The sequence below is a fragment of the Colias philodice genome, chromosome 8 (genome assembly GCF_061535455.1).
Source record: "Colias philodice isolate Cphi_HAF_F1 chromosome 8, ilColPhil1 Martin Lab GWU primary, whole genome shotgun sequence".
Classification (NCBI taxonomy): domain Eukaryota; kingdom Metazoa; phylum Arthropoda; class Insecta; order Lepidoptera; family Pieridae; genus Colias; species Colias philodice.
The window spans coordinates 4,273,111-4,297,616 of NC_143093.1; the positions used below are offsets into that span (position 1 = coordinate 4,273,111).

Consider the following 24,506-nt stretch of genomic DNA (forward strand, 5'->3'; position numbering starts at 1 on the left):
AGACTCTACTAACTTATGTCTTTTTTGTTGATATATTTGGGTAAAGTCGATTTAATGAAAGAAAGAAATTGATATATTGAAATTTATAATAATGAAAGTCTCATTTTTAATTCTTTTATATGAACGGCAAAAAGTATATAGATCAAAAACATCCACATACTATACTCTATCGAAGATTTTCAAAAATATCTGATATTCTTAAATTCACTCTATACTATTATTTTCAAAACATTTCTATAATTTCATATAATCATATCACCCTTCGGTTGAGGACATATTGAAATACGCATGCAACATACGTATTTATTTTTATCCCTTGTATCTGTCATGTGTATCTCAAGCCTTTTTAATATCCGCCCTCAGACGAATAGAGATTTATTTATCATTTATGAATTTTACGATAGCATGAACGTCTCGCTTTTGATCTCGACTCTGATATAAAACCCATCTTCAGTTGACAACACCCACGATGCTATTATTAAAAAAAAAATTCAAAACGTTTTAAAGTACTTTATAGAGTAGCTCTAATGTATTTTTAATTTTATTTTTAGCGTCAATTAAAAAATCAATGTTGCGTTATATTTTACGGGTCGACTAGAGCGAGTATACTAATTGATGGTAATATGACGTGAACGTTATTAAATTTTTCTATTAATTTTTTCTGTAGATCGTAAGTATATTCAGAATATATTTTCCGTAGTGCTTTATGCGCTTGTTTGTTGCGAAAACCTCATGAAATATTGCCTTATTTTTCCGCATAGTTTTTAATGCTGATTTGAAAAATACTTTGAAGAAATTTTTTTCCCGACATAATGTAAAAATGTAACCCTACATTACTTAAAATAAAATCAAAGCATCTATTGGATTTTTTGCATGTTTCTGATATGAATGTATTCTTAGCGTTATTTATATGATGTGTACCAAGGTACCATTTATATCAAATTTCTTCCTTTGTCTGATTAACTAGTTATCTATATCTTTTTAAACTCGTCCAGGGTGTAAACTTTGGAGATTTGAAATAATTTTTGATGTGAATTTGGCGAGTTTGTAGGATACGGATTACAAACTATGTATTTCAAAGAAGATGAAATTACAATACAGGTCACAAGCTCAAACAGAATGAACGAAGTCGAATAATTAGTATATAAGCTAGTAAAGGTATAATAAAATCTTACATTATGTTCAAGCAGAGCGTGCACTGCCGCCGATCTTGTGGAAGCAATGTGTCCAAACATGAACGCAAAGTAAAGGACTCCAGCTATTTGTAACACCATAGTGAGCCAAACGTCCACTGTATTGGCAACTACTACTGGTGTACAACCGCATCCTAGAGAATAAAGTAAAATTATTATAAGAGTATTTCTTGATGTCTTGATAATAAAAAGAGATACCTAACAATTTATTATAAACTAGCTGCTCCGCGCGGTTTCACCCCCGTGGCTCCACCCCTGTTGGTCGTAGCGTGATGATATATAGCCTATAACCTTCCTCGATAAATGGGCTATCTAACACTGAAAGAATTTTTCAAATCGGACCAGTAGTTCCCGAGATTAGCGCGTTCAAACAAACAAACAAACAAACTCAGCTTTATAATATTAGTATAGATGAATATATTGTTCGACATTTATTGCAATTTATATTTTTAAGAATTGTAGCTAAGTGTTTGTAACTATAGGTACATGATGGGAATGACAGGAAAAGTTTCACTTTGTATAAGGTTAAAGAAGTAAAGCATGATTAAATAAATAAATGAAATAATTCATTCCAATCTCTAATTTACCCGTTACATACTTAATTAATCATATAAATACATGTTTGCTATAAACCGACACAATTACGCATTTACATTTATTTATAGTGTTTCTATGACCTACTTTCAACCTGTTTAAATTATTTCTAACAATTAAATTACCCACAAACACTTCGAACACCCAATAAAATATTCGTATGTATTCTGTTATTGCGTCTGAAACAAATTAATGTAATTAATAGTAATAGGTATCGTATTTATTCTATTTATAAAGTATAAAAAGTATAATTTGGTTCACATATTACAATATCTTATGAACTAACAATAATTAATAAACATACTTACATCTTATTTCATTATTAGAATTTTGTGAAAGCAGAAAGACTTTGGAACAATTAACTAGAATATAATAAGACTTCTTATCCCTATAGGTCACACAGGAATTCATAAAGACGAAGGAGGTCGCAAAGTTTACTATTGTTATCACTAAAGGTAGGAACTTTAGCAGAACTACGACTTGATTCGCACGCATTATATCGCTTTCCCAGTACGAAAATGTGCTGGTTATTCGGGTTACCTGTAATATAATTTATTTTATTTTTAAGTGTTAAAATAACTAAAATCTGTTAAAAAATAATCAAGTGCGATGTGGATATAATTAAATTCATTGAAGCTGAACAATAATATTATAAAGGGAAATAAATAGAGAAAACCAATTTTCAACATTATTTGAACTATGTAAAGCTACATTATCTTATTATAAGCAGTTATTACGGTAAAGATTGTTTTCAGGATCCAAGTTCAAACTTCAAGCCTAAAATACAAAATTGAATCTCTCGAAATGTAAACATATTTTGAAGACCGGAAAGCTTTCGCTCAGAAAAACATTTGTAAATCGGTCATTGGGCATCTATGGAGCATCTAGATTCTAGTGCAATATTCAACAATATAATTTTAGTATATTTTTCCGTCAAATCACTTAACCACCAAACAAAAACTTTTATCATTCAGCTGTACTTAGTCTGGCCAAATTTTTATCTCAGTGCCAAAATATAAGTCGAGGTATCGCAGTAATTTGCGACTAAAGCGGGTATTTTAAAAATTCTGGATGCACGGGAAATAAATTGGATTGGCTTGCACCTGGGTTTTACCACACTACCATAAAATATGAACGTTGAAATAATAGCATATTTACCGTGGGAATTTTGTGCACTATACGATGTAGGTTTTAAAAAAATATCTTACGATTAATGTCAGTTACTTTTTGCACTTAGTTATCTATAGCATATGAGGTACTAGTAACTCGTACTACATTAAAATATATTATCAATAATTCAATAAAGAATCATCAAATAATACACATACAAGTACCTAGTAAATTAACTTACCAATAACATTCTATTTAGACGATATAGATCAAGATCCGAGTGGTCATTTATTATTCTCAGCTGAAAATTGAAACATATTAATTAAAATAAATAATGAGAGCTAAATAAACTGCATGGCGGCGACGGCGAATTATTAAAAGTTAAAACATTCAATATACAAAGTGAAACTTATTTAACCTGATTGAATATAAACTTAAAAATCAATAATTATAAAACAACTCTATACAAACCAATTCTTCAAAAGGAAATACGCTCAAAATATCCAATATGAACGCATGTTTTAGATATCGAGAAACAGTGAGTAGAGGATGGGTTACCAATAACGATTTGTCATTATAGTATGCCACATAAGACATTACAATAATATCCAAGTAAAGAAATATGTCCATCCAGTTATAACCACCGCCGAATTTATTTTGTTTCGTCTGAAATAAGTTTCATCTATTTCTGAATAGTAAACATAATTTAATATTTACCACATAGACTAGAGTAGATAATTTTTGAAACAAAAAAAAATCGCAGTCGGATGAAACCCATTAGAAAAGGAGCGGAATATGATAAAAATGTAAGGAAAAATAAATTACGGTCAATCCGAGTTCGGGAAGCGGGAGGGGGGAGCTTTTAAGAGAAAAAAATGGTTTCTCTCGATTTACGACAAAACTACAAGTCCTATAGAAAAAAGTTCAATGGCAAAGTTGTAGGTAATTAAAAGTTTTACAACTTTTGTATTCACAATTTTTTCACATAACCTCAAAATTTAGGTGAAAAATTGAAAAAACCAAGTTTTTGGTCTTTTATTTTTATCTACTTCAAAATTTATTTTTTTTCTACGAAATTTGGTGGAAACTTACTTTATTATGTCCCAAATACACTGTAATTTATTTGATTGAAAATATTTATTTTTTCGCCTTATTTTGAATTAATACCAAAAAAACAACCTAATTTTCAATCGAAAAGTCACCCGTCAAAATATCAGCTTTTTTCAAAAACTTGGGGTGCCTTTTATTCATTGAAATCTCTACTTTCATATGGTGTAAAAAAAATAAACACCACAATAGTAAATGTTCTCAGGAAATGCATACAAACAGTGTGAAAATTAGCTTTTACTAAATCAGGCACACTTCTCGAACTACCTGAAATGTTTTTATCGACATCATTTTGCTTTTGAATATGCTGTAAAATATTAAACTTAGAACAGATAATTATTTTTCTTTTGAAATATTACCGAAAAGCCGATACAAGAGAAGATATAGAGTTCAAGAAGTGTGCCTGATTTAGTAAAAGCTCATTATTACACTGTTTGTATGCATTTCCTGAGAACATTTACTATGGTGGTGTTTATTTTTTTTTACACCATATGAAAGTTGAGATTTCAATGAATAAAAGGCACCCCAAGTTTTTGAAAAAAGCTGATATTTTGACGGGTGACTTTTCGATTGAAAATTAGGTTGTTTTTTTGGTATTAATTCAAAATAAGGCGAAAAAATAAATATTTTCAATCAAATATATTACAGTGTATTTGGGACATAATAAAGTAAGTTTCCACCAAATTTCGTAGAAAAAATATAAATTTTGAAGTAGATAAAAATAAAAGACCAAAAACTTGGTTTTTTTAATTTTTCACCTAAATTTTGAGGTTATGTGAAAAAATTGTGAATACAAAAGTTGTAGAACTTTTAATTACCTACAACTTTGCCATTGAACTTTTTTCTATAGGACTTGTAGTTTTGTCGGAAATCGAGAGAAACCATTTTTTTCTCTTAAAAGCTCCCCCCTCCCGCTTCCCGAACTCGGATTGACCGTAATTTATTTTTCCTTACATTTTCATCATATTCCCCTCCTTTTCTAATGGGTTTCATCCGACTGCGATTTTTTTTATCTTTTCATTATTTTTAAAGGCTTCTACCCCAGTCTAACAAGACAAATGTTAAATTGATGGTGATTGAAATTTGGAAATTACGGCGTCGACTGATAACTTTTACTTCAATTTAGAAACTTAACAAGTTCTAGATATTGAAAGATTAATTTATTCAACTAGGCTAAGCTTTGGTAGCGCTTTTTAATGAAAATCTCTATTAGGTTATTGTTATTCAATTAAGAAAATAATGAAATTATTTTTTCTATGTCGTCACAACGACAAATACCTGAAACTATAAAAGCAGTTTAAACAATTTACACTTGAAAATGTCCCTAATATCACAAAAAATGTCACGATTAAATAAACCGGTTAATACCACAGAGTTTATTGACCTATAACATACAAATATTACAAATCGGAATAGGTTATAAATATGAATATCACTCACAGCAATATTATACGGGATTATCAGTGCATAATGTATGGCAATCAAAAAGCGCAACGCACACCATCCTTTTAAAAATAATCCATGAGGCGTAATAGTACCAGGCACAAATATGTAACGAATGTATCTAAAATATACAATATATATTGAAATACAATGTCGGGATTAGTTTCAATTACGTTATAGAGATTGATCTCAAATCGATATTGAAAGATGGGTTATTGAACATGATTACCAAACATGGAACGACGTAGACATCGCTTGTTTAATATTAATTTTTGAATAGAAGATTTTTTCTCGCATATTATCATTTTTGGATACAAATACATGTGTGACTCTACTGTCATAATAAGCTTTTCGTCGGTCTGTCTATGTTTTTTATATTCCTATCTACTTGTGGGCACACAAGTGAAGAAAAATATTAAACGTTAATATTATTTTAAAGTCTTGTAACTGATAACAACAACAAAGCTTTCGAAACAATATAGTCTAGTATATTACCAATACTTTACTTTTATAAAATATAAATTGAACTTTATAAAACCGAATCTTAACTATGCATTAACACAACTCACTTCATAATTCCCAAGTTTTCAAAGGCTTCTACGTACTGTAGCTTTTCTCTCCGACCACTCAATATAACGAAACTTTCCTTTATTTCTTGCTGAAATGTAACATGTATTATATTTTATTCCTTCACAATTCAGCACAAAGTGCACGACATGTATGCCAAGTTACGAGGTTTATAACAAAGATGGAATAAAAATAGAATAAAATCAAAATAAAATAGTGTGTGTATGAATTCCCACGTCCGCTTGTAGGGCGGATGCATTATACCTCTGTTTCACTGATCGACTTTCTTTACGGTCAAGTAGGTGATCTGCCTTCTGTGTCCTGTTAGACCGAGTTATTTTTTCGTCGGGTGATCGGGAATTGAACCCAGCTAACATAATATTATATAATTATTTTTATAAAAAAAATACAAGGACAGTAATAGCAATAAATATGCGGTGCTTATGTAACTGATCGCTATTGTATAGTTCAGTAAATCAAAGTAGTCACAAAAAATGAAAAAGTAGAAGAGACTCGATTGCTTAGGCGGGATCACAGGTGACCAAGACGCTAAGCGTTGCCACGGATTGGCAAAAAATAACGCAGCTTCGCCTTGTGATCGAATTTTTTCCTATTCTTAAAAAAAACATTTATAAACATTTAGCTTTTGAATTATATGAAACTAAATATTAAAAATCCAAAATTGTTAATCTAATAATAACATAACAAAAACGATATTCACCGCTATTCTATTAGTTTTAGCGTCTATTCTGCCGACTAGGAGCTTAGCGTCCTCAAACTGCGACGCCTGTCGGCGTATCTCGTCGTCTTCAAGAGTCTAGCGAATGGAAACATTAATAATTTTCCAAGCACTTACACTTACAATGAGTGGATTACGTGTATGCTGCATGACTATTGAATATTCTATGCTGGGATTATTGGATAGCACGTTTGCGCTTGGAAAATGGTACTGGAAACTTCTATAGATAAGGGGAAGGTTATGCTAAAGATGGGGGGAAAGACCTATTTGGAATTATGGTTGGTATCCTTTCTTTAAGCTGTTTATTTAAACTTGTATTACATAGGCGTGATAAGAAATGAAAATTTTATCTGATTTAAAAGTTGATATACCTATATCAGCAATTTTTTCCTCCAGTGCGTCAGAAGGATTAGTTTATTGGTCCTAATAATATACTTAATTGGGGTTTCATACCCTAGCATATTACCTATATTATCTACTATTCAAACATCAAAACTGCATTCTACCTAAACAAACACCTACAGACTACAAACCAGTATTACTAAACCCAGTTTAATCTGCACATATCAGTGAACAGTTTCATTTCCGCGGCAGCATATTAAATGCATGAATCATACCGCGATAATAGCGTGAGTGATGTCGGGGAAGGTGCTCCAGCATTGTACCAGGGCAGTGTACTCCAAATGCAGTAATATGCAATTTGTCGTTGTCAGCACGGTGTATACCTGGAATTAGTTCGCGGTATTGCTGCTATGTTGTTATTAGAGTTGATTCATTGCGTCCTTGTGCGGTTTTTAGTGTTTATGCGGGTGTTAGCGAATGTTTGTAGTACTGAATGTAGGAAAGGAATAGGAGAATAATAAAGGAGTTCCAAATGTTGCAATGATTGATCAACGAAGAGATAAACTACTTAAATTTAGGTATGGTTTCAATTTTAGCAATCTGATTTCACATTGTAATGTGTTTAGATTCATTAAAGTAAATATTATAAATTATTATTTTTAATGTGAATATCTCATACTTTAGGAAGTCCATATAACATTTCAGTGCTGCCGAAGAAGTCCCCCGGATGAACTGATGACACAACTTTTCCCATGTTATTGAGTTTGTTACAATAACCCTGTAATTAAACAACATATATTAAAATTATGGTATTTTGCTATTTCAGTGTGGTTTTGAGTATCAACATAGCACTAAGTTCCTTTAATTATTTGGTACCTATAGTTGATAAAATTTATAAATGATTTTTATGTAGGCGCGTAAATAAACTTAATTTTATAAAAATATATTTAACTATTGTTCATAATCCAAATTTAAGCCTTACTCTATTAATTAAACTGCCTACCATCCTTTCAGGAAGTTTTCATATTGAAACAACAGACCACGCGAAAAAACAAACGATCACATACCTAATAATTATTTTAATTGCACATAATATCTTATATATAAAATTCTCGTGTCACAATGTTAGTCTGCATACTCCTCCGAAACGGGTGGACCGATTCTCATGAAATTTTCTGTGCATATCGGGTAAGTCTGAGAATCGGCCAACATTTATTTTTCATATGTACCACGGGCGAAGCCGGGGCGGACCGCTAGTAGTAGTATAACTTAGTTGAGATGTTGAAATATTTACCTTCTGTATTATGTACATATCCCTTCCAATATCACCAGCATGTTGTACTATTTCGTTATCGGGTAGTACAATTATTTTAGTATTTGCCACAACAGTTTGTAAAAAATCACGACTGCAATCCTAAGAACATTGTATTGTTATTTTAGAATTTATTTTATTATTTTAAACTTATTTATAACCAAATATGAAAAGTTACAACACAAATCGTACATTTTCTGAATATTTTTAATTTTAAAAACATTACATATGAATTAACGCAACGATTAAAAAAGTTTTAAGTTCGCGCCATTGTGAAACTTTTTTTTTAATCCACAGGCTATGGCAACGTGCGTTTACCGATACCACAGATAAGTAAGGCATACTATGTCATTCTAATAAACTGTTTTTTTTTTAAGTTTAATTGTAATAATTAATAACTTTAATTTTAATTATAAATAACTTTAATTAATTGTGGCAACGAAAATTAATTTTACCTGAAACAAAGGACAACAAAGCAATGTATCCATCATTTCTATGGCTGAAATTTCTTGTTGTATATTGCTTGACATATCTTTAAATATTTCTTGACTAGTTACAGCACTATTGTAGTACCTAAATTATAAAACAATGTTTTTGAAATATAAATAGAACATCATGCATTAGAAAATTTCACATAAGTACCTATTTAATTATTATTGACTTAAAAATATTTATTCTTTGCCAAAAAAGGTACATACCATTGCACACAAAAGAATTTTTTTACTCGTGACTTGATTTTTCCACTGACGTGATTTACAGAGAGAAAATAGAATAATTCCCTCATAGAATCCTGTTGACAAAAATAATGTAATTTTAAAATAGTATAATATACCTATTCTTGCCATATCAAAAAAAAAACAATATCCAGATAATACAGCACGCACGTCCATTGATTTCTAAATCTACCATCAGAATAAAATATTACTAATACATGTTGACAGTACCTAAGTACTAATTTTAAGAAATAAAATTAAAATGTAATATTTAATAATCTACACCTTAAGATAATAACAATGTTTAAAAGTGTAAAACCTCGGTGTAAAAAATTTTTTTTTAAATTTAAATTTGGAATAAGTTCCATATTTAAAAACCTAACGCCCTGCATTGAGCTATTATTACTACGTATATTATAATATTATGTATCTTAATGACGCCCTGTTGTTTTCTTTTTATGAAACTGTTTTGTACTTCAGAAATTTACAATAGTATATATGATGATTATTTGTAAATAAAAATCATAAATAATTTCTAAAACTGTAAACAATAATGTGGAAATATTAGTGGTGCATCGAAATACTAAAATATGGATAAATATTAAAAGCCGACAACTTTTGTAAGGATTTGCGTCGATGTATGAAGAACCTAATGTGAAAATACCACATGGCTGCCATTGCACAGGTATGGTGAAATGTTATTTATTTATTAATTATTTTAACATGTGGTAGCAACAAAGTAGGTAGTAATTATGTCATTAAAAAAAACATTTTAAATATGTCTGTTAATAGAAATCAATTTCTGAACTAAGTTCCACGCATTAACATACATGTACATATTTTTGCCATATTACCTATTATAAAAACGCCGATATAATTTGAAAACACTTGAACCTTATAAATATTTAAAATCATATAAGTCACAGCTACGTAACCCATATAATTTCCGTGTCAACATTCTTTGTAGGAAGCGGGAACATTTTACAAAGCGTTCAGCACATACCTTAAATTTCAATTTCCTCTGGGTCCCTAGTAAGAAGACACTACACACGTTTGCCACGTAGAAACAACTTAAGTACACCCCTAGTACTAGCAGTAGAACAACCTGCAAATGAACTCATTACTGGATAACAAGCTAGAAATGTGATATTTAGTTTATTTTAATTGGAGTTTAAAGTATCACTATCGCTTGTTTGCTGCACTGTATGTGTATATCTGTAAAATTCATGTTTGTGGGAAACAACTGCTATGTTTCTATTTAACCATTTATTTTTTATAATAAAATGTCTATGGATACATAAAAAATAAAAAATAACAGTCTCTGTTGTTAAAGTATCGTCATTTAGCATATATCTATTTTTCAAGAACTACATATATCATTTAGATATTGTATGCATGAATCTTAGTATGTAATAATATTACAGCATTTTATCAAAACTTCGATTCGGGATCACATTTATTTATATTTGTATTAAACTTATGTTTAAAAAAATACAATATGATATACCAACAACACATCCCCGAATCCGGGAGCAATATCCGACATTCCATTTCCAGTGAAAACTGAAGTACCAAACGATAGTGACGTCACCATTGGTTTTTCATGCTTTGCATTAATTGTCACGAAAACTTTTGTCTCCCAATATATTAATTGGGATAACCATGACTTCTGTAAGTTGTGGCAAACGTATAAGGAAAGTTCGTAAAAATAAACAGAACATTTGTATTTATTTCAATAATCATAAGTCTAAAATAAAAAATCAAATTGAGTATATCCTCCTCTTTTAAGTCTGTCGACTAATATATTATAATATAGGGGGAATATTCTCTCTTCAAAACTATATCTACGAATTAGAAAAATAAGTTTATTTAATTACCTCATTACATAATTTCCTCGGGCAAGCTGTCAAATACAACAAACATCCAGACCAGTAGCAAAATATAATAAACAATAAAAAGTACTTCATCAAGCAAAGGAACTGAAAATAAACATTTTAACGCTGATTTTACTGTCCGATATATTATTTTAATAAGCCTTAATCATGACGTGATTTATCTGCATAATTTTAACTTATCTTTTTTTAAGCTTTAAGCTTTTTTTTCATCATTTTATAAACTTAATTAGTTTTTTTTTCGTTGGTACAGTGGTCAAGAAGTTCATAATAATCCATAAATAAATAACAATATTCTACCTAGACTAGATTTATATACCACATGGTTATAATATAGAACCTACATAGTACGATAATCCAAAAGAAACTATAGTCCTTTTCACCTAGGATGATTCCTGTGACACTTCATCGTGTTCCGAATTACGTATTTTATGTTTAAAACGCCAAAATAATTTTAGTGCATAATATTTTTATTTTATGGCGGAATTATTGCCAAAAATATAAAAATAAAACATCTTAAACTTATAAATCGAAAACAGTATTGTTTAGTTTAATATAATGAAAAATAAAATAAAATAACACAAAAATATAATACCTACGCAATTTGTGTACATGAAATGGATCGTTGAAAAATCATAGAGTTGGAAAATCATATAATCGGCGCCCATCTTGTGATCGTTTGTCAATCGAGTCAATCGTCTGTACGAGTGCATACAAGTTGCATTTTTATAATGATACTTTACGTGGTATTCTGTTATTATTACTAATTGTTATTGTTGACTTTTTGTTGCTGTTGTTTGCTAAGTTTCCTTAGTTAATTGTTGGCGAAATGCCGAAAAAACTAATTTTGGTACTCTATTCAAATCGATTTCATTTCCATGTAGAATATTATCGATTATCGGAAACAATTGATACGATTTCAGTAACCGACATCTCTATACGTGTCAAAAATAGATGTGTCACAGAAATCATCTTAGGTGGAAAGGACTATAGAATGTCGCGAAGTAAAGTATTTTCATACCTTTGCATTGCTATTAAACTTCTTCCCCCATTTGGTCATATAGTCCCACACGTGCCAAACTTGCAAAACAGGGAATATAACAGCTAATTGACTCATTATCGTCTCTCCGCCCGGGTCGAGGGTGTCGGTAAAAATATATATCGGAAATACCGATAATACGTCAAGATAAAACCCGACAGTGGCCATTTTTTCCTCAGCTATCTCTTTCACAGTTTCCTTTCTCACGTTCTGCAAGTAAATTAAGTCCATTTTATATTTTATCCACAGTATAAACTTGGAAAATGAATAACCTTAATCGTAAAATATACCGGTTTGATGAAAAATTTAAACTTTCATGAACGTATTTGTTTCGTGAAAGCATTCTGGATTCGTTGCGTACAACGTTTCAGCTCACGTAATAGAGTGCATTTGAAATATCATATTTAGCACAAAGCTAGATTAATATTTTTTTGTACAAAAGCTGGTTTACACATTTTAAGCTCTTAGTTTTAATGATGAAATGTGCGTTCAGTTACACAATGCAATTTTAAGCAGCCTTTTTTTTATCTTGTATATTTAGGCTGCAAAGCCACAAAAATTTGGCCGATAGTAAAAAATGTAATTAATTATATGTTTTATAAAGTGTAATACTATATAATATGTTACAAATAATTAAAAATATATCCATCTTATCAACGAATAGGGCTTATTGCTACAATGTATTTAGTCCGTATTTTTCGCACTATATTTCTATCTACATCATATTTTCAAACATACTTTCTCAACAATAGCGGTCGTCAGCTGCACATATATATTGAGCAACAATCCTGCAATCACGATTGTGCTCAACACCCTCTCCCAGTCGTGTTGCACCGAGTCCAAGGCGAAGTGAGGCGACATAAAGCACACGTACAGTACCATGATGAAATGCGCCACGTCGAACATGTGTGTCTGATTGTGTTAAATTGTACATGAGTATTAGGTATAAGACTTGATGTATATTTGTAAAATCAACAAAGCTTAAGGTTAAAACTGACCCATATAATAAGGATTTCTAGTCCTCTAATAATAATCCTCGTATTCAAGATACCGATCGCGATATTATTACCTATACCTATAGCTTATATTCCTAACAATAATACCTACTTGTTTTCAAAATTTAAGGAGGGCGGAAAATAAAAACAAGACTCATATCATATATTACTTCGATAATAGCTTAGCTTCGATAGTAATTGTCGTTTAAGCATTGTTAAATCAACCCTCATATTGTATGTAAGATAAATCTTTACAGAAATACTAATAAATAAAATATATATATAACGTGCTCACAAAATCGGTATTAGGCTCCAATATCCAGGGGAAACTCGCTCTGAGACAAAGTCGGGGCGAATCAACGGTAGTCACATTACACGTAACTTTATACAGCTCTAAATAATCAGTTATAAACTTCCTGCGCTTTATGTTGTTTTCATCTGGAATAAAAAGTTATAGGGAATTAACTAGTGCAGTGCTATTTATAAAAAAATATGTGTATGTCTAAAAAACAATGGCCTAAATTTCAGGAGAATGTACTTAAGCCTGAAGTAGAACCTGAAAAAAAAAACTCATTACATTTATCTAATTGAAACTGTATTGTACTTTAGGACATAACCGAATAACGTTTTAAATCTTGTCCTTAAAGTTTTCATAAGAGTCCAGGAGCAAATCGGCTTTATTATTTAATAAAACGCAGCAAAACAGATAAATGTAACTATAAATTACACTGAAACATTCATGAACTTCAACAATACCTCTATAATACATATGGGAATCGTCAATAAATGTAGGATCCTCCTCTTCGACGCCAGATAAATGGTCTTTGAGCACTTTCATTGGCCGATAGCGGGTGCGAATCATACGTGAATCGATTTGGTCGTATTTGGCGATCGCTTCCTATCAAATCTATACATATAATAAAATCGTAGGAAAGTCAAAACTGTACATTGAATATTTTTTTAAAAGAATACATAATCCATGATCTATAATCGATATAGAAGCCAAAAATATAGTTTTTAGAATTTTTGTCTGTTTGTCTGTTTGTCTGTTTGTCTGTTTGTCTGTATGTTTGTCCGAGCTAATCTCGAAAAGTACTGCATAGATTGACTTCAAATTTTGCATGAATATTACTAACAGGTCGTGTGAGGTTTTTTTAAACATATTATCATGCTATCACCTCCGGGGGAGGAGCTGTGAACCTTTACTTTTCTTACGTATTCCGTGTACTACGACAGCGTACAATCTAAAGACTCATGTTTAAATGTTGTTTTTGAGTAAGCCATGCTATTATCTAGCTTTACACTATAAAAACTACGTCATTTACGTAATTTGGGCAGAGAAACTGTTTAATGAATCTATAAAGACAAATTTGATTCAGCGCCATCTATGAGATTTCGTAAAAATCAAATCAATTTACATGTTATCACTACTGAACACAATGTTAAAAATTAATAATTTAAATATAATTATGTTATTTATTTATTTAACTCTTTAACCCATAATAAATCTTCCCTTCCCTATAAGGTGCGCTTATATAATTCGTGTGAATATACTACATTTTTAAAAGTGAGGGTAGATGTATATTATTTTAATTCAAACTAGACACCATTACAGTTAATCTAATATTGATTGTGTTCATTGGTTACATTTTTAAAAATCTTCGTGTTTTAATAATTCGATCACGAGGCGGGACTCTAATACAAAAAGGTTAGTTCGTTGATAATTATTATTCCTTCATCATTTACATGTTGTTAGTAAAAATATACTTTGACTGTTAATACTTTTGTTCAGTATTTATCTGTATGATTATTGCTTGGTAATTAATATATTTTCATGTCGTATACCTAATTATAAACATAAGTGTGATGTGAAACTAGCTGGATTTATTTTTACACACTCACAGTCTTATATTTTGTGTTAATGTTAAAATAGTATTAATAGTGTAAATCATAATATTTTTTCAAAGTTAAAAATATTTCCTTTTTTCTGATGGTGTTGCCATCGAATTAAACCGCGCTGTCGTTTCGTTCACAAAAAGTCATGTTATTAGGACCGAATATGTAGCCGCCTCAACTTACGGAAACGAGAGTAACCTGCGTTGTCTGTTAGTTATTGTATAGTCGAATTTAACGTTACATGGAAATTGGAATCTAAATATATGTATACCTACTTATATTAAATCTGTAGAGGTCAATTCTGCACATGAAATATATTTCCTAAATAACTATCACGAGGTGATTAGAGATCGACATCGACGTCAAAAATGTTTGTCCGTCTGTCTGTCTGTATAACCGTTATAGAAACAAAAACTACTCGACGGATTTAAACGAAACTTGGTACAATTATTTTTCATATTCGTGAGCAGAGCAGCAACTCCATTTTTAAGCTTTCGTCGCGTGTGCGTTCTTAATGCGTGTATCTTAATGGTTAAAGCTACACAGAAATCAAGTATGAAAGAAATGTTCTCCATATTATATAAAAAATATCTCCCGACATCATAAATGTCTATCTTTTATGGTTGAGCTTAGGAGTTCAAAGCTTTCTGATTATATTTGTCTACTAGCTGTCCCCGCGACTTCGTTCGCGTGGAATAGTGACTATGGGACCTATGACCATGGGCTCAGGGTGGGGCAACAATAAAAAATCATTTTTATTTTCATGCTCCCACTCCCGCGCCCACTCGCACTCCCACGCCATATGCCACGTTCAGTCCTAATCCCACGCCCACGCCCACTCCCCTTCACAATTAGTACCTACCAGATCAAAGCCAGGGTAAGCGCCCCACCCAGCCCCACCGTGGCTACGCCCATGCTGAATTACTACTTAACATACAATTATTGAGTAAATACGTACAACCATACTGTACTGTTGTACTACCATAAATAATTAAAAGAATTGTTATCAAAATTTCTTACTAAACTGAGCTAAAAAACTTACGTACCAAATTATTAAAGAAAATCAAGAAATGAAATGCCTAACCTATACCAAATAGTTACTACATATTATTGTAATTAAAAATTATGGTTAGTATATAATATCGAAAATCAAAAATGCCTAACTATAACTAATTCTACGTAAAATTTCTTTTAAATGATGTCATATTATTTTTTAGGAACCAGGGGGGGGGGGGGGTTGGGAGAGGAGCAAATTCTATTTCCTTCCTTTCTTAAACGGATGTTTTTAATAATCTATGGTGTAGCCAGTAGCCACTGATCAGCTTAATCGATACTCAGTTTTTATCAAATCCAGAAACAAATCCAAATTAGATCTTTCCTGTCTCACGCACGTAACTAAAGGCTGAAGAGAGAGAGAGCACGTAACTAAACCGTTGAGACGAAGAAAAGTGTATAGATAAAGGAATAAATAATTTCATAAACTTCCCGACGATCTTTAAAAATGAATTATAACTTTCATTTTTTTCATTCCCACTTTTACCCCTATGTAGGTATAATAAGTGGATGAACCAATTTTGATACACTTTATCTAAGAACCAGCGTCGGAAAATATTCTGCCTAACAAAAAAAACCGCATCTAATTCGGTTTACCTGTTAGCCAGCTACGGTGCCATAGACAGACACACACACACACACAGAAATACATAGCGGTCAAACACATAACACCAGTCTTTTTGCGTCGGGGGTTAAAAATATAATACGACATAATTTAAAGGACATTTTATGTGGAAAATTTACCTATACACCAGGGTAGATAATTTTTGAAACAAAAAAAAATCGCAGTAGGATGAAACCCATTAGAAAAGGATATGATAAAAATGTAAGGAAAAATAAATTACGGTCAATCGGAGTTCGGGAAGTGCGATGGGGGGAGCTTTTAAGAGAAAAAAATGGTTTCTCTCGATTTCTCGATAATAATAACACCTGCTAATTTTTTTCTACATATTTTAATTGTACAGACATCACTTTTCCACAATTTTATTATATGTATTGATGATGATGATTGAGATTATAACACTCTTAGTCCGTTTTAACTTAATTTTTATTCACCCGCATCAGTGCCACCTAAAAAATCTTTATATATCGAAATTCGAGCAAAGTTAAGAAAATGAGAAATAAGAGTTCTCAAGGATCGTTAGAGATAAGAGGCTTACTATTGACCGAAAACAACATGTGTTATGCCGAACCTGAAACCGCTTCACAACGAGAATTGCGGCTCACAGCTGACCGCGAACGGCATGTACTATCCTGTGAGACCGAAACCTTCACTGAGAGGGTATATAATATAACGTCTCACAGCTGATCGCAAATGGCATATTGTACTATCCCGTGAGACCGAAACCCTCACTGAGAGGGAATTACGTCTCACAGCTGATCACGATCGTCATATTTTATCTCGAGAATTCTGAAACTTTTACTCAATATGAAGACCGTTTGACAAATAATAGGATGCACCATAATATTATTCGATCTCTCGAAGATGAACATGAGCATAAGCAATGACTAGAGTAGGGACGCGAATATTACCATTATTTGAGACAAGAACGATTAATAAGTTTGTTTAATGAAAGATTAAGAATTGAAACTATTGGTCTCTTTAAACGGACGAATAGCGAGAGGCCCGTCTTACTGCAGACAGATTTCGACATAATCTTAATGACTTAGAGGTAAACATAGAAGATCAATCTACAAATTCGGTGGTGTGGTCCGACAAAATAATATAAAAGTGGGTTTGCTTATAACCTCACAATTGATTACAGATCATCTTCTGTATAGGCGATATTAACGTAGTATGTTCTTTTTGTAATGCTTTAAAGTGGAGTAAGGAGTCGGCTTTCGTTTGAAGATACGCCAGAACCTTTGAAATCACTACTTTTAAGTTTTAGAGGAACATGTGCAATCTAAACAGTTCTTAGACAATATTAGCTCTTATAGTATTGCGTTTTAAATGATCCTTTGGTGCTCAACAATTATCAGATGCTCCTTTCATTCTTACTTTTAAGATACAAGGTCAAGTTTATCATTTGATAGGATCCCTTTTGCCTGAAGGCCAACCTAAGTTTCTTTAAATATATTATTTTGTATTCGACTACGACGAATAATCGAATACAAGAAATCAATATTTCTCGAATTTAAAACTGAACTCATTTCACAATTTTAGAACATGTTAATTCATCAGGTTAATCCGTATAAATGCGTTTTAAATCGACATTAGAAGCTTTTCCTCAAGATGGTGATATTAATATAAAATTGGTATAAATGCCGATAGACGGAAGTCTATCAGCACTCAGGAATTCCCTGAGCGTGTTATAACGCCCAGGCCACAGTATTACAATTTTTCCTACAGTAGGGCGACGAATGTATTTTCGCATAGCAACGGAGGGGAACTCGTGGGGGGTAAAGTGACGCGGGCCACGTACCACAAACATGTTTAGTTTGTGGTACCGAGCGCGAAAGAAAGTCATCGTGTTTTTAGTAAAGTTACTATCTAAACTAACGTAATTTATTACTTAGGTACATATTCTATAATGGTGCGCTCAAACTGTTAATCTACATTTAATTTAGATTATTATTTTAATTACTAAGAAATGTAGAATTTAAATCACATTCATTCATGTTTTCCTCAGTTATTCGATGTCTATGATTTTCGATGATTTTAAGATTTTCTTATCAGAGTATTCAATTTTAATGTAGTGAAATTTTATAAGAGACAATTAAGAAGATTCAAAAATAAAGTGTCACGTATTTTTTTTAAACGACGAATGACGAAAAACGACCGAATCGCGGACGAAGTCGCGGGCAACAGCTAGTATATTTTATATAAGTTTAATACATTTTATTTTACCGAATAAAAATAAGTGAAACTAGCAAAGTAAGTTCAATTTATTTCGAAAATCGAAATATCCAAATATATTTGAACTAAGTACATGTTTTAAAAATAATTCAAATTTTAAACAATGGCAAATTAGTTTACTTTTAATTGGATAAAACTAAATAAAACAAATGACCTGAATTATAAAATAAATTAATCACCATTTTAAGTAACAATAATAATTTACGCATAAATTCTGCCACCGTGTACTTCATTACAAACAGCCTACTGCAACTTGTGCAATATTAAAAAAGCGAAATTAATTAATTTACCTGCGTCTCTCTTGATTTATGCAATCGTTCATCAACCTTTTCGCGAATTTTCTGTAGCATCGCTGGGTTTTCTGTCATTGCTCGAAGGAAATCAGTTCTACGTAATACCTTAAAAATGATGCAAGTATTTAAAATGAGCTCAAATAAAAAAGAGATTCTGCTATGTAGTTTAAATAAAATCCTTTGGCGGCATTAGATTAAAAACTTCAATTTTCATTTTTAAATCATCCCCTTTTTAATAAATTAGGTATATCTTTAATACGAAATTTCCGCGGTAACCGAATTCAAGATAGATTCAAATACTATCCTTTGATGAGTTAGCTGTCCGAGCTCCGAATGATGGATGCATTGTAACAAGCGTCCATTGAATTCACTGAATGCTAACCTGTAGTTCAACGTACGTTGCAGCTTTCACTGAAACCTTTGACGGTATTGAATAGAATAGGCTTATCTCGCCCAATACCTGGAATAGTTTGGAGTTTTTGCATCGAATGGTTAATCCTTTCTGCGGTTATGTGCGTTTGGATATTGGAGATTTTGTTAATCAGATTTAAGATCAGATTCACGGAGAGGGACTTGAATGGACTTGAATTAATCACATAAAAAATAAGATAGGAATTTTATCTGTTATTCAAGAGAGGGTTGGATTCTAAAATTTCTTAAATTAACTAGCATAAATTCCAAATTGGTGCCTTGAAGACTAGTAAAAAAGTGTCAATACGACACGTGGTCACAACAAGTCGCAACGGATTTATCAACAACTTAACTTTTCAGAAAATCTTTTGGAACATGGGAAATAAGATTTCATAGGACTATAGATTATTTTTGTTCAACTGTAATATTTACAAATATATTCTTACAGTTCCCTCTTTAAAAGCAATCATTGGACTCTCATCATCCTCATCAGAAAGCATTTCTATAACGCCTCGCTTCACACAAATCATTCCGGCCTTCACCACGCCTTGGTTCCAAATGTGTTGACCACTTAAGTATAATTCGTGCCTCATTAGCAAGGAAATGTGCCGCATAAATGCTTCATCTAGTGACAATAATCATAGTAATTAAAGAAAGCGTATATCTGCTTGTGAATTTGTAAATGGTGAATAAAATGTAACAAGGAATAAAGAAAAGACAAGGTAACTTTAAAGTCTTCACAATCTACAAAGTAAGGTTATATTCAATGTATTGAAATCCGTTAGCAATAAAGTTTTATAAAGTCGACTCTATTGGAATGAAAAGATCGATCGATTCGCAAAAGAAAAATCTATAATTTACTCACGTAGCTAGAAATTCTTTTCTATTTCAATAATTGGAATTAATCGACATCGTAAGTTGTAACTGAATATTAAAATACCTACTTATATGTAAAAAACAATATTACCAATGTCTCTCAATAACAAAGAATCGTGGAAATGTCCCACATTGATATCGAAAATTAGTTCCATTTGAAATGGAAAGGGTAATTTTTGTAAATGTGCTGACGTCAGAACTCCTTCCTTCATTTGCCAAAGCTGTTCTTTATACTGCTTTGCCTGCTCTATCAAGCTTTCAGGAGCTCCACGGAATTTTAGGTATCGAATCATATGATGATACTGTAAAAGAATAATTTTTTAAAATAAAAATCATTCGTAAAGACATAAGTTAAGTTTCATTTTCTCTCTTTTCTTGAATTTTTTATACAAATGAAGAAGTTATAAATTTTAACAAAAGCACACATAAAGATAATTAAAACCTAATATTAAATAACAAATAAATGTTTTATTTCGTCACCATGAATGTCTCTAACACCCACAATATTTTCATTTCAAAATTTATTTCAGGATATTATAATTACCTAAAGGTTATACGAAAAAAAATAATTTTAATATAATGGCAATAAATTCCAGTCCATTTTCGTATAAACCGCATATATTTCAACTCCTTATTCATTAAATGGACAACATTTTATTTCTACAGATTCCTAACAAGCAAGAGGCTATAATAAATCGTGATTCCATTCAGGAATTCTCCGTAAAAAGGACGAATCTCATACCTGATCCACAAAGACGGACCATCGCCGTTTTTCGAGAACAAATTCCCAAGCCAAACTTCCAATAAAACGGTATCGTATGAACACATATCCGAAAAGCATTAAGAATGATGTCAGCCATTTTTCTGAGCCATGCTGAAATATACATGTTCGAATGTATTTCTCAACGTCTGTTGATATGATTGTTCTATATTGTGAGACTTACTAGTGGAAAAGCGTCGCCAAAAATACAGTTGAACAGTCGGCACGCGCAGTAATACCAGCTATTGAGATAACTGTAAAAACAATAAGAGTAGGTAATCAGTGCTATTTAGGACGTTATGAAATTAAATGTAACAGCAAAAAATTGTGCAGAACTCGTTAAAACAAAAAATAATTGTTGTATTTTTATATATTTTGTCTCTCAGAATGATGTACAGTCACGCTGATGCATTCAACATTTAAATAATTTAAACTAGCAGATATATTGTCAAATGAAAACAGGTTAGGAGTACGAATAGGATCCTAATTGACGCAGAGTACGACGGAATCAGGAAACTTCAAATGGGTACCTTGTATTTGATTGAATGGCTTGTACTGTGTAGTCTGTAGGAAAATAACACACTTTGATAAACAATACACAAAATCGAAAATTAATTCAGTTAGATCTTTCTATGTCACTATCGCTAATGAGATAGTAATATAGAATAATTATACGATTTCATATTATGATATTTTAATATGTTATTTTTTAATATTTTGGAAACCCCTTTCATAATTAAAAATATTAGTATATTTTATCTTTCACCGAAAGGTTTGTAGAGGTTGGAAAGGTTTGTACAAATGACTGCATTATGTATACATTTACTTAAACTGCTTTTATCTTAGAATATTTACGTTTTATTTTAAAATCTACATAAAGTTACTTAGTTACTTGTGAAAATGCATCTTCTGTATATTAACTCGAGATGTATAACCAAGGTGTTCCCACTTCAATGCTGCTAAAGATGGTCGATTAAGGTAGTACCAAAGACAGGTACCACCATGCAAAACTAATACCACTACAAGGATATGCTCGAGTAGATATAGCTTTTTGCGACAACTACCCATCTGCAATGGTAAATTCTTTAGAAAGCTTTAAAATGTTATTGTTAGGTTGTATAACAGAAACACCCAGATAATAATTGTCTCTTGTAGTTATTGCATTTCGATTTCCTCATCGTAATTTCCTAAATAACACATCAAAATCAAATTTTCATAGATTAATAAAAAAATAGTGCATATTGCGACTTACGGCGTCATTTAAACTCTGGAAAAATACGAAGAGTCTATATATACGACATATTTCCAGCCACCGGCCAAATAACACCACGGCCTTATATTCTTTTTTATATTTGACTGAAAAATAACGCAGGAGTTAGAGCCGAGCTTTTGGCCGTGTTTCAAAACTTCAAATCTACGACTATTTTTTACACTTATCTCTCTTTCAATTTGTAGGAAGTATTTAGCGACATATGACTATATCTTGAATAAATTACTTATAGGATGAGAAATGAGACAGAGAATAATATTAGGTAGGTATTGATATACCATTCTTTTTCTGATGAAAAAGAACACACAGTATGACAATATACATTATGTAGATTATGAAAAAATAAATAATTAGCTAGGTACATACTCTTTCTTACATTTCCAAGCAAGTTTATGATTATATAGTTTGCTTTACGAGACTTTTTAATAAGTCTCGAATGGGTATCATAACTAACACAAGCCAAGCTAAATTGTAGATTATTAATTACATAAATTTCACACCTTTATAGAAATACTTAATGAATTCTTAGGGTGTTCTTAACTCTTGAATTTTAACGGAAAATCTATATTTTTATATTCTTTTACGTCTATATTTTATTAATTTACTTACATATTATAGTCAATGGCATAATAGTTATAAGATCGTAGGTTAACAACACAAAATTGACTCGATAAACTCGTATATGAAGTCGCAAGATAGGCCAAAAAGAATGCAGGCATTGAAGAAAAACATCAATCAAGAATATCGCTTCACCAGCCATTACGAAAAAGTCCAAGAACTCCCAAGAATCATCCAAATAATAGGCCACAAGGAAATGAATAATGTATTTGTAGATAATAACAAATAAAACTAAAGCCTGTAAACAAAAGAATTAAAATGTTTGTCAGAATTTTTGGTTAGCACTAAATCGGTGGTATTCTCTTGACTCTGAGCCAAAAGAATATTAATCGTTTCTTATCTTTTGTTTTAAAACTGCACAAAGCTACATTTTTAATTATGTAGAGCAATTAATGCGAGTAAATAGTACCTAGTGCAAATAAATCGCAATAAAACCACTATAAAGTTTCGCAAAAACATCAACATTGATTTTAAATTAACATTTTTTTACCAGTAACATATTTCGTAATATAATATTTCCTTTTATTTTATCCATTGTACAAGTAGTATAAAATACAGTGTAGGTATTATTTTGTTACTTCAGCGCAAAAAGAATATTACTTTGTAAAACGCTAAAGAAAGCAAGCAAATTATCTTGGAAGAAATGAAGCATACTTCACTACCCTCACAAGAATCTCAATTACCTATTTAATATTAATAATAGCTGTGGGAACATATTAACGGCGTATATCGCTACGCTCTTGCTATATTTTTCGAGAAACATCGTTATAAATCGATGTGTATATTCTTAGCTCACCTGCCAACGTAAATTCCAAGACAGCATCATAATAGACCTCGTGATTGGTGCTAACCGACCCTCCCAAAAACACTTTCCTCTCCATATTTTAATATTATATTTCGCCAAGTGAACTCGACTAGCTCGGGTAGTAGTTGTTGCGATTGTTCTTTAATGAAATAGGCAATTAATCTATACTATGAGAAAAAAAATAATTCATCAATTTTCTTCTTTTATTTATTTCATGACTTTTGACTGTGCTTTTGACTAACATTTCACTGTAGTTGCGTAACAATTTGGTGAGATATTATATGCGTAGCATACTGGTAAATTAAATATTATAATGTGTGTACCAATTTTAATAGTTTAATATAAAACTTACCCCGTCCCAATAGTACCCAAAGATGGTTCGCTGACGCTTCTCAACATAATTGGCTTTTTAAAATTTAATTTATATTATATTCGTACCAAAATTATACCATGGTACAAAGCCATCTAGATGTCCTCTCAGAAAAATGTTAACAAAGAGGTTGAATATACTTCAATATGTACTTTCAAATCAGGGAGTACTGAATGCTTTTTTTATAAATTAAATAGATTTTTATTTATTATACATAAATTTGACTAAATTAAGGTACTTAAGTAGTT

At 31.3% G+C, this 24,506-nt stretch overlaps 1 protein-coding gene across 1 annotated transcript in view; it reads right to left on the minus strand.

Moving 5' to 3' along the window:
* The window catches only part of LOC149486453 (uncharacterized), a 32,081-nt gene extending 7,794 nt beyond the window's left edge, over positions 1–24,287 (minus strand). The window contains exons 1-31 of the mRNA XM_089698096.1: positions 24,241–24,287; positions 23,880–24,027; positions 23,075–23,321; positions 22,448–22,551; positions 22,088–22,263; positions 21,380–21,449; positions 21,178–21,309; positions 20,527–20,737; positions 20,006–20,184; positions 19,531–19,608; positions 19,146–19,253; positions 13,803–13,944; positions 13,342–13,484; positions 12,790–12,963; positions 12,034–12,261; positions 10,998–11,099; positions 10,628–10,789; positions 10,124–10,225; positions 9,106–9,197; positions 8,863–8,980; positions 8,390–8,509; positions 7,775–7,873; positions 7,371–7,478; positions 6,736–6,831; positions 6,017–6,105; positions 5,445–5,568; positions 3,369–3,563; positions 3,139–3,198; positions 2,096–2,327; positions 1,913–1,966; positions 1,176–1,327 (exon numbers count right to left, since the gene is read on the minus strand). Of these exons, the coding sequence (XP_089554222.1) occupies positions 1,176–1,327; positions 1,913–1,966; positions 2,096–2,327; positions 3,139–3,198; positions 3,369–3,563; positions 5,445–5,568; positions 6,017–6,105; positions 6,736–6,831; positions 7,371–7,478; positions 7,775–7,873; positions 8,390–8,509; positions 8,863–8,980; positions 9,106–9,197; positions 10,124–10,225; positions 10,628–10,789; positions 10,998–11,099; positions 12,034–12,261; positions 12,790–12,963; positions 13,342–13,484; positions 13,803–13,944; positions 19,146–19,253; positions 19,531–19,608; positions 20,006–20,184; positions 20,527–20,737; positions 21,178–21,309; positions 21,380–21,449; positions 22,088–22,263; positions 22,448–22,551; positions 23,075–23,321; positions 23,880–24,027; positions 24,241–24,287 (4,092 nt within the window). The remainder of the gene's footprint in view (positions 1–1,175; positions 1,328–1,912; positions 1,967–2,095; positions 2,328–3,138; positions 3,199–3,368; positions 3,564–5,444; positions 5,569–6,016; positions 6,106–6,735; positions 6,832–7,370; positions 7,479–7,774; positions 7,874–8,389; positions 8,510–8,862; positions 8,981–9,105; positions 9,198–10,123; positions 10,226–10,627; positions 10,790–10,997; positions 11,100–12,033; positions 12,262–12,789; positions 12,964–13,341; positions 13,485–13,802; positions 13,945–19,145; positions 19,254–19,530; positions 19,609–20,005; positions 20,185–20,526; positions 20,738–21,177; positions 21,310–21,379; positions 21,450–22,087; positions 22,264–22,447; positions 22,552–23,074; positions 23,322–23,879; positions 24,028–24,240) is intronic.
* Between the last annotated feature and the right edge of the window lie 219 nt (positions 24,288–24,506).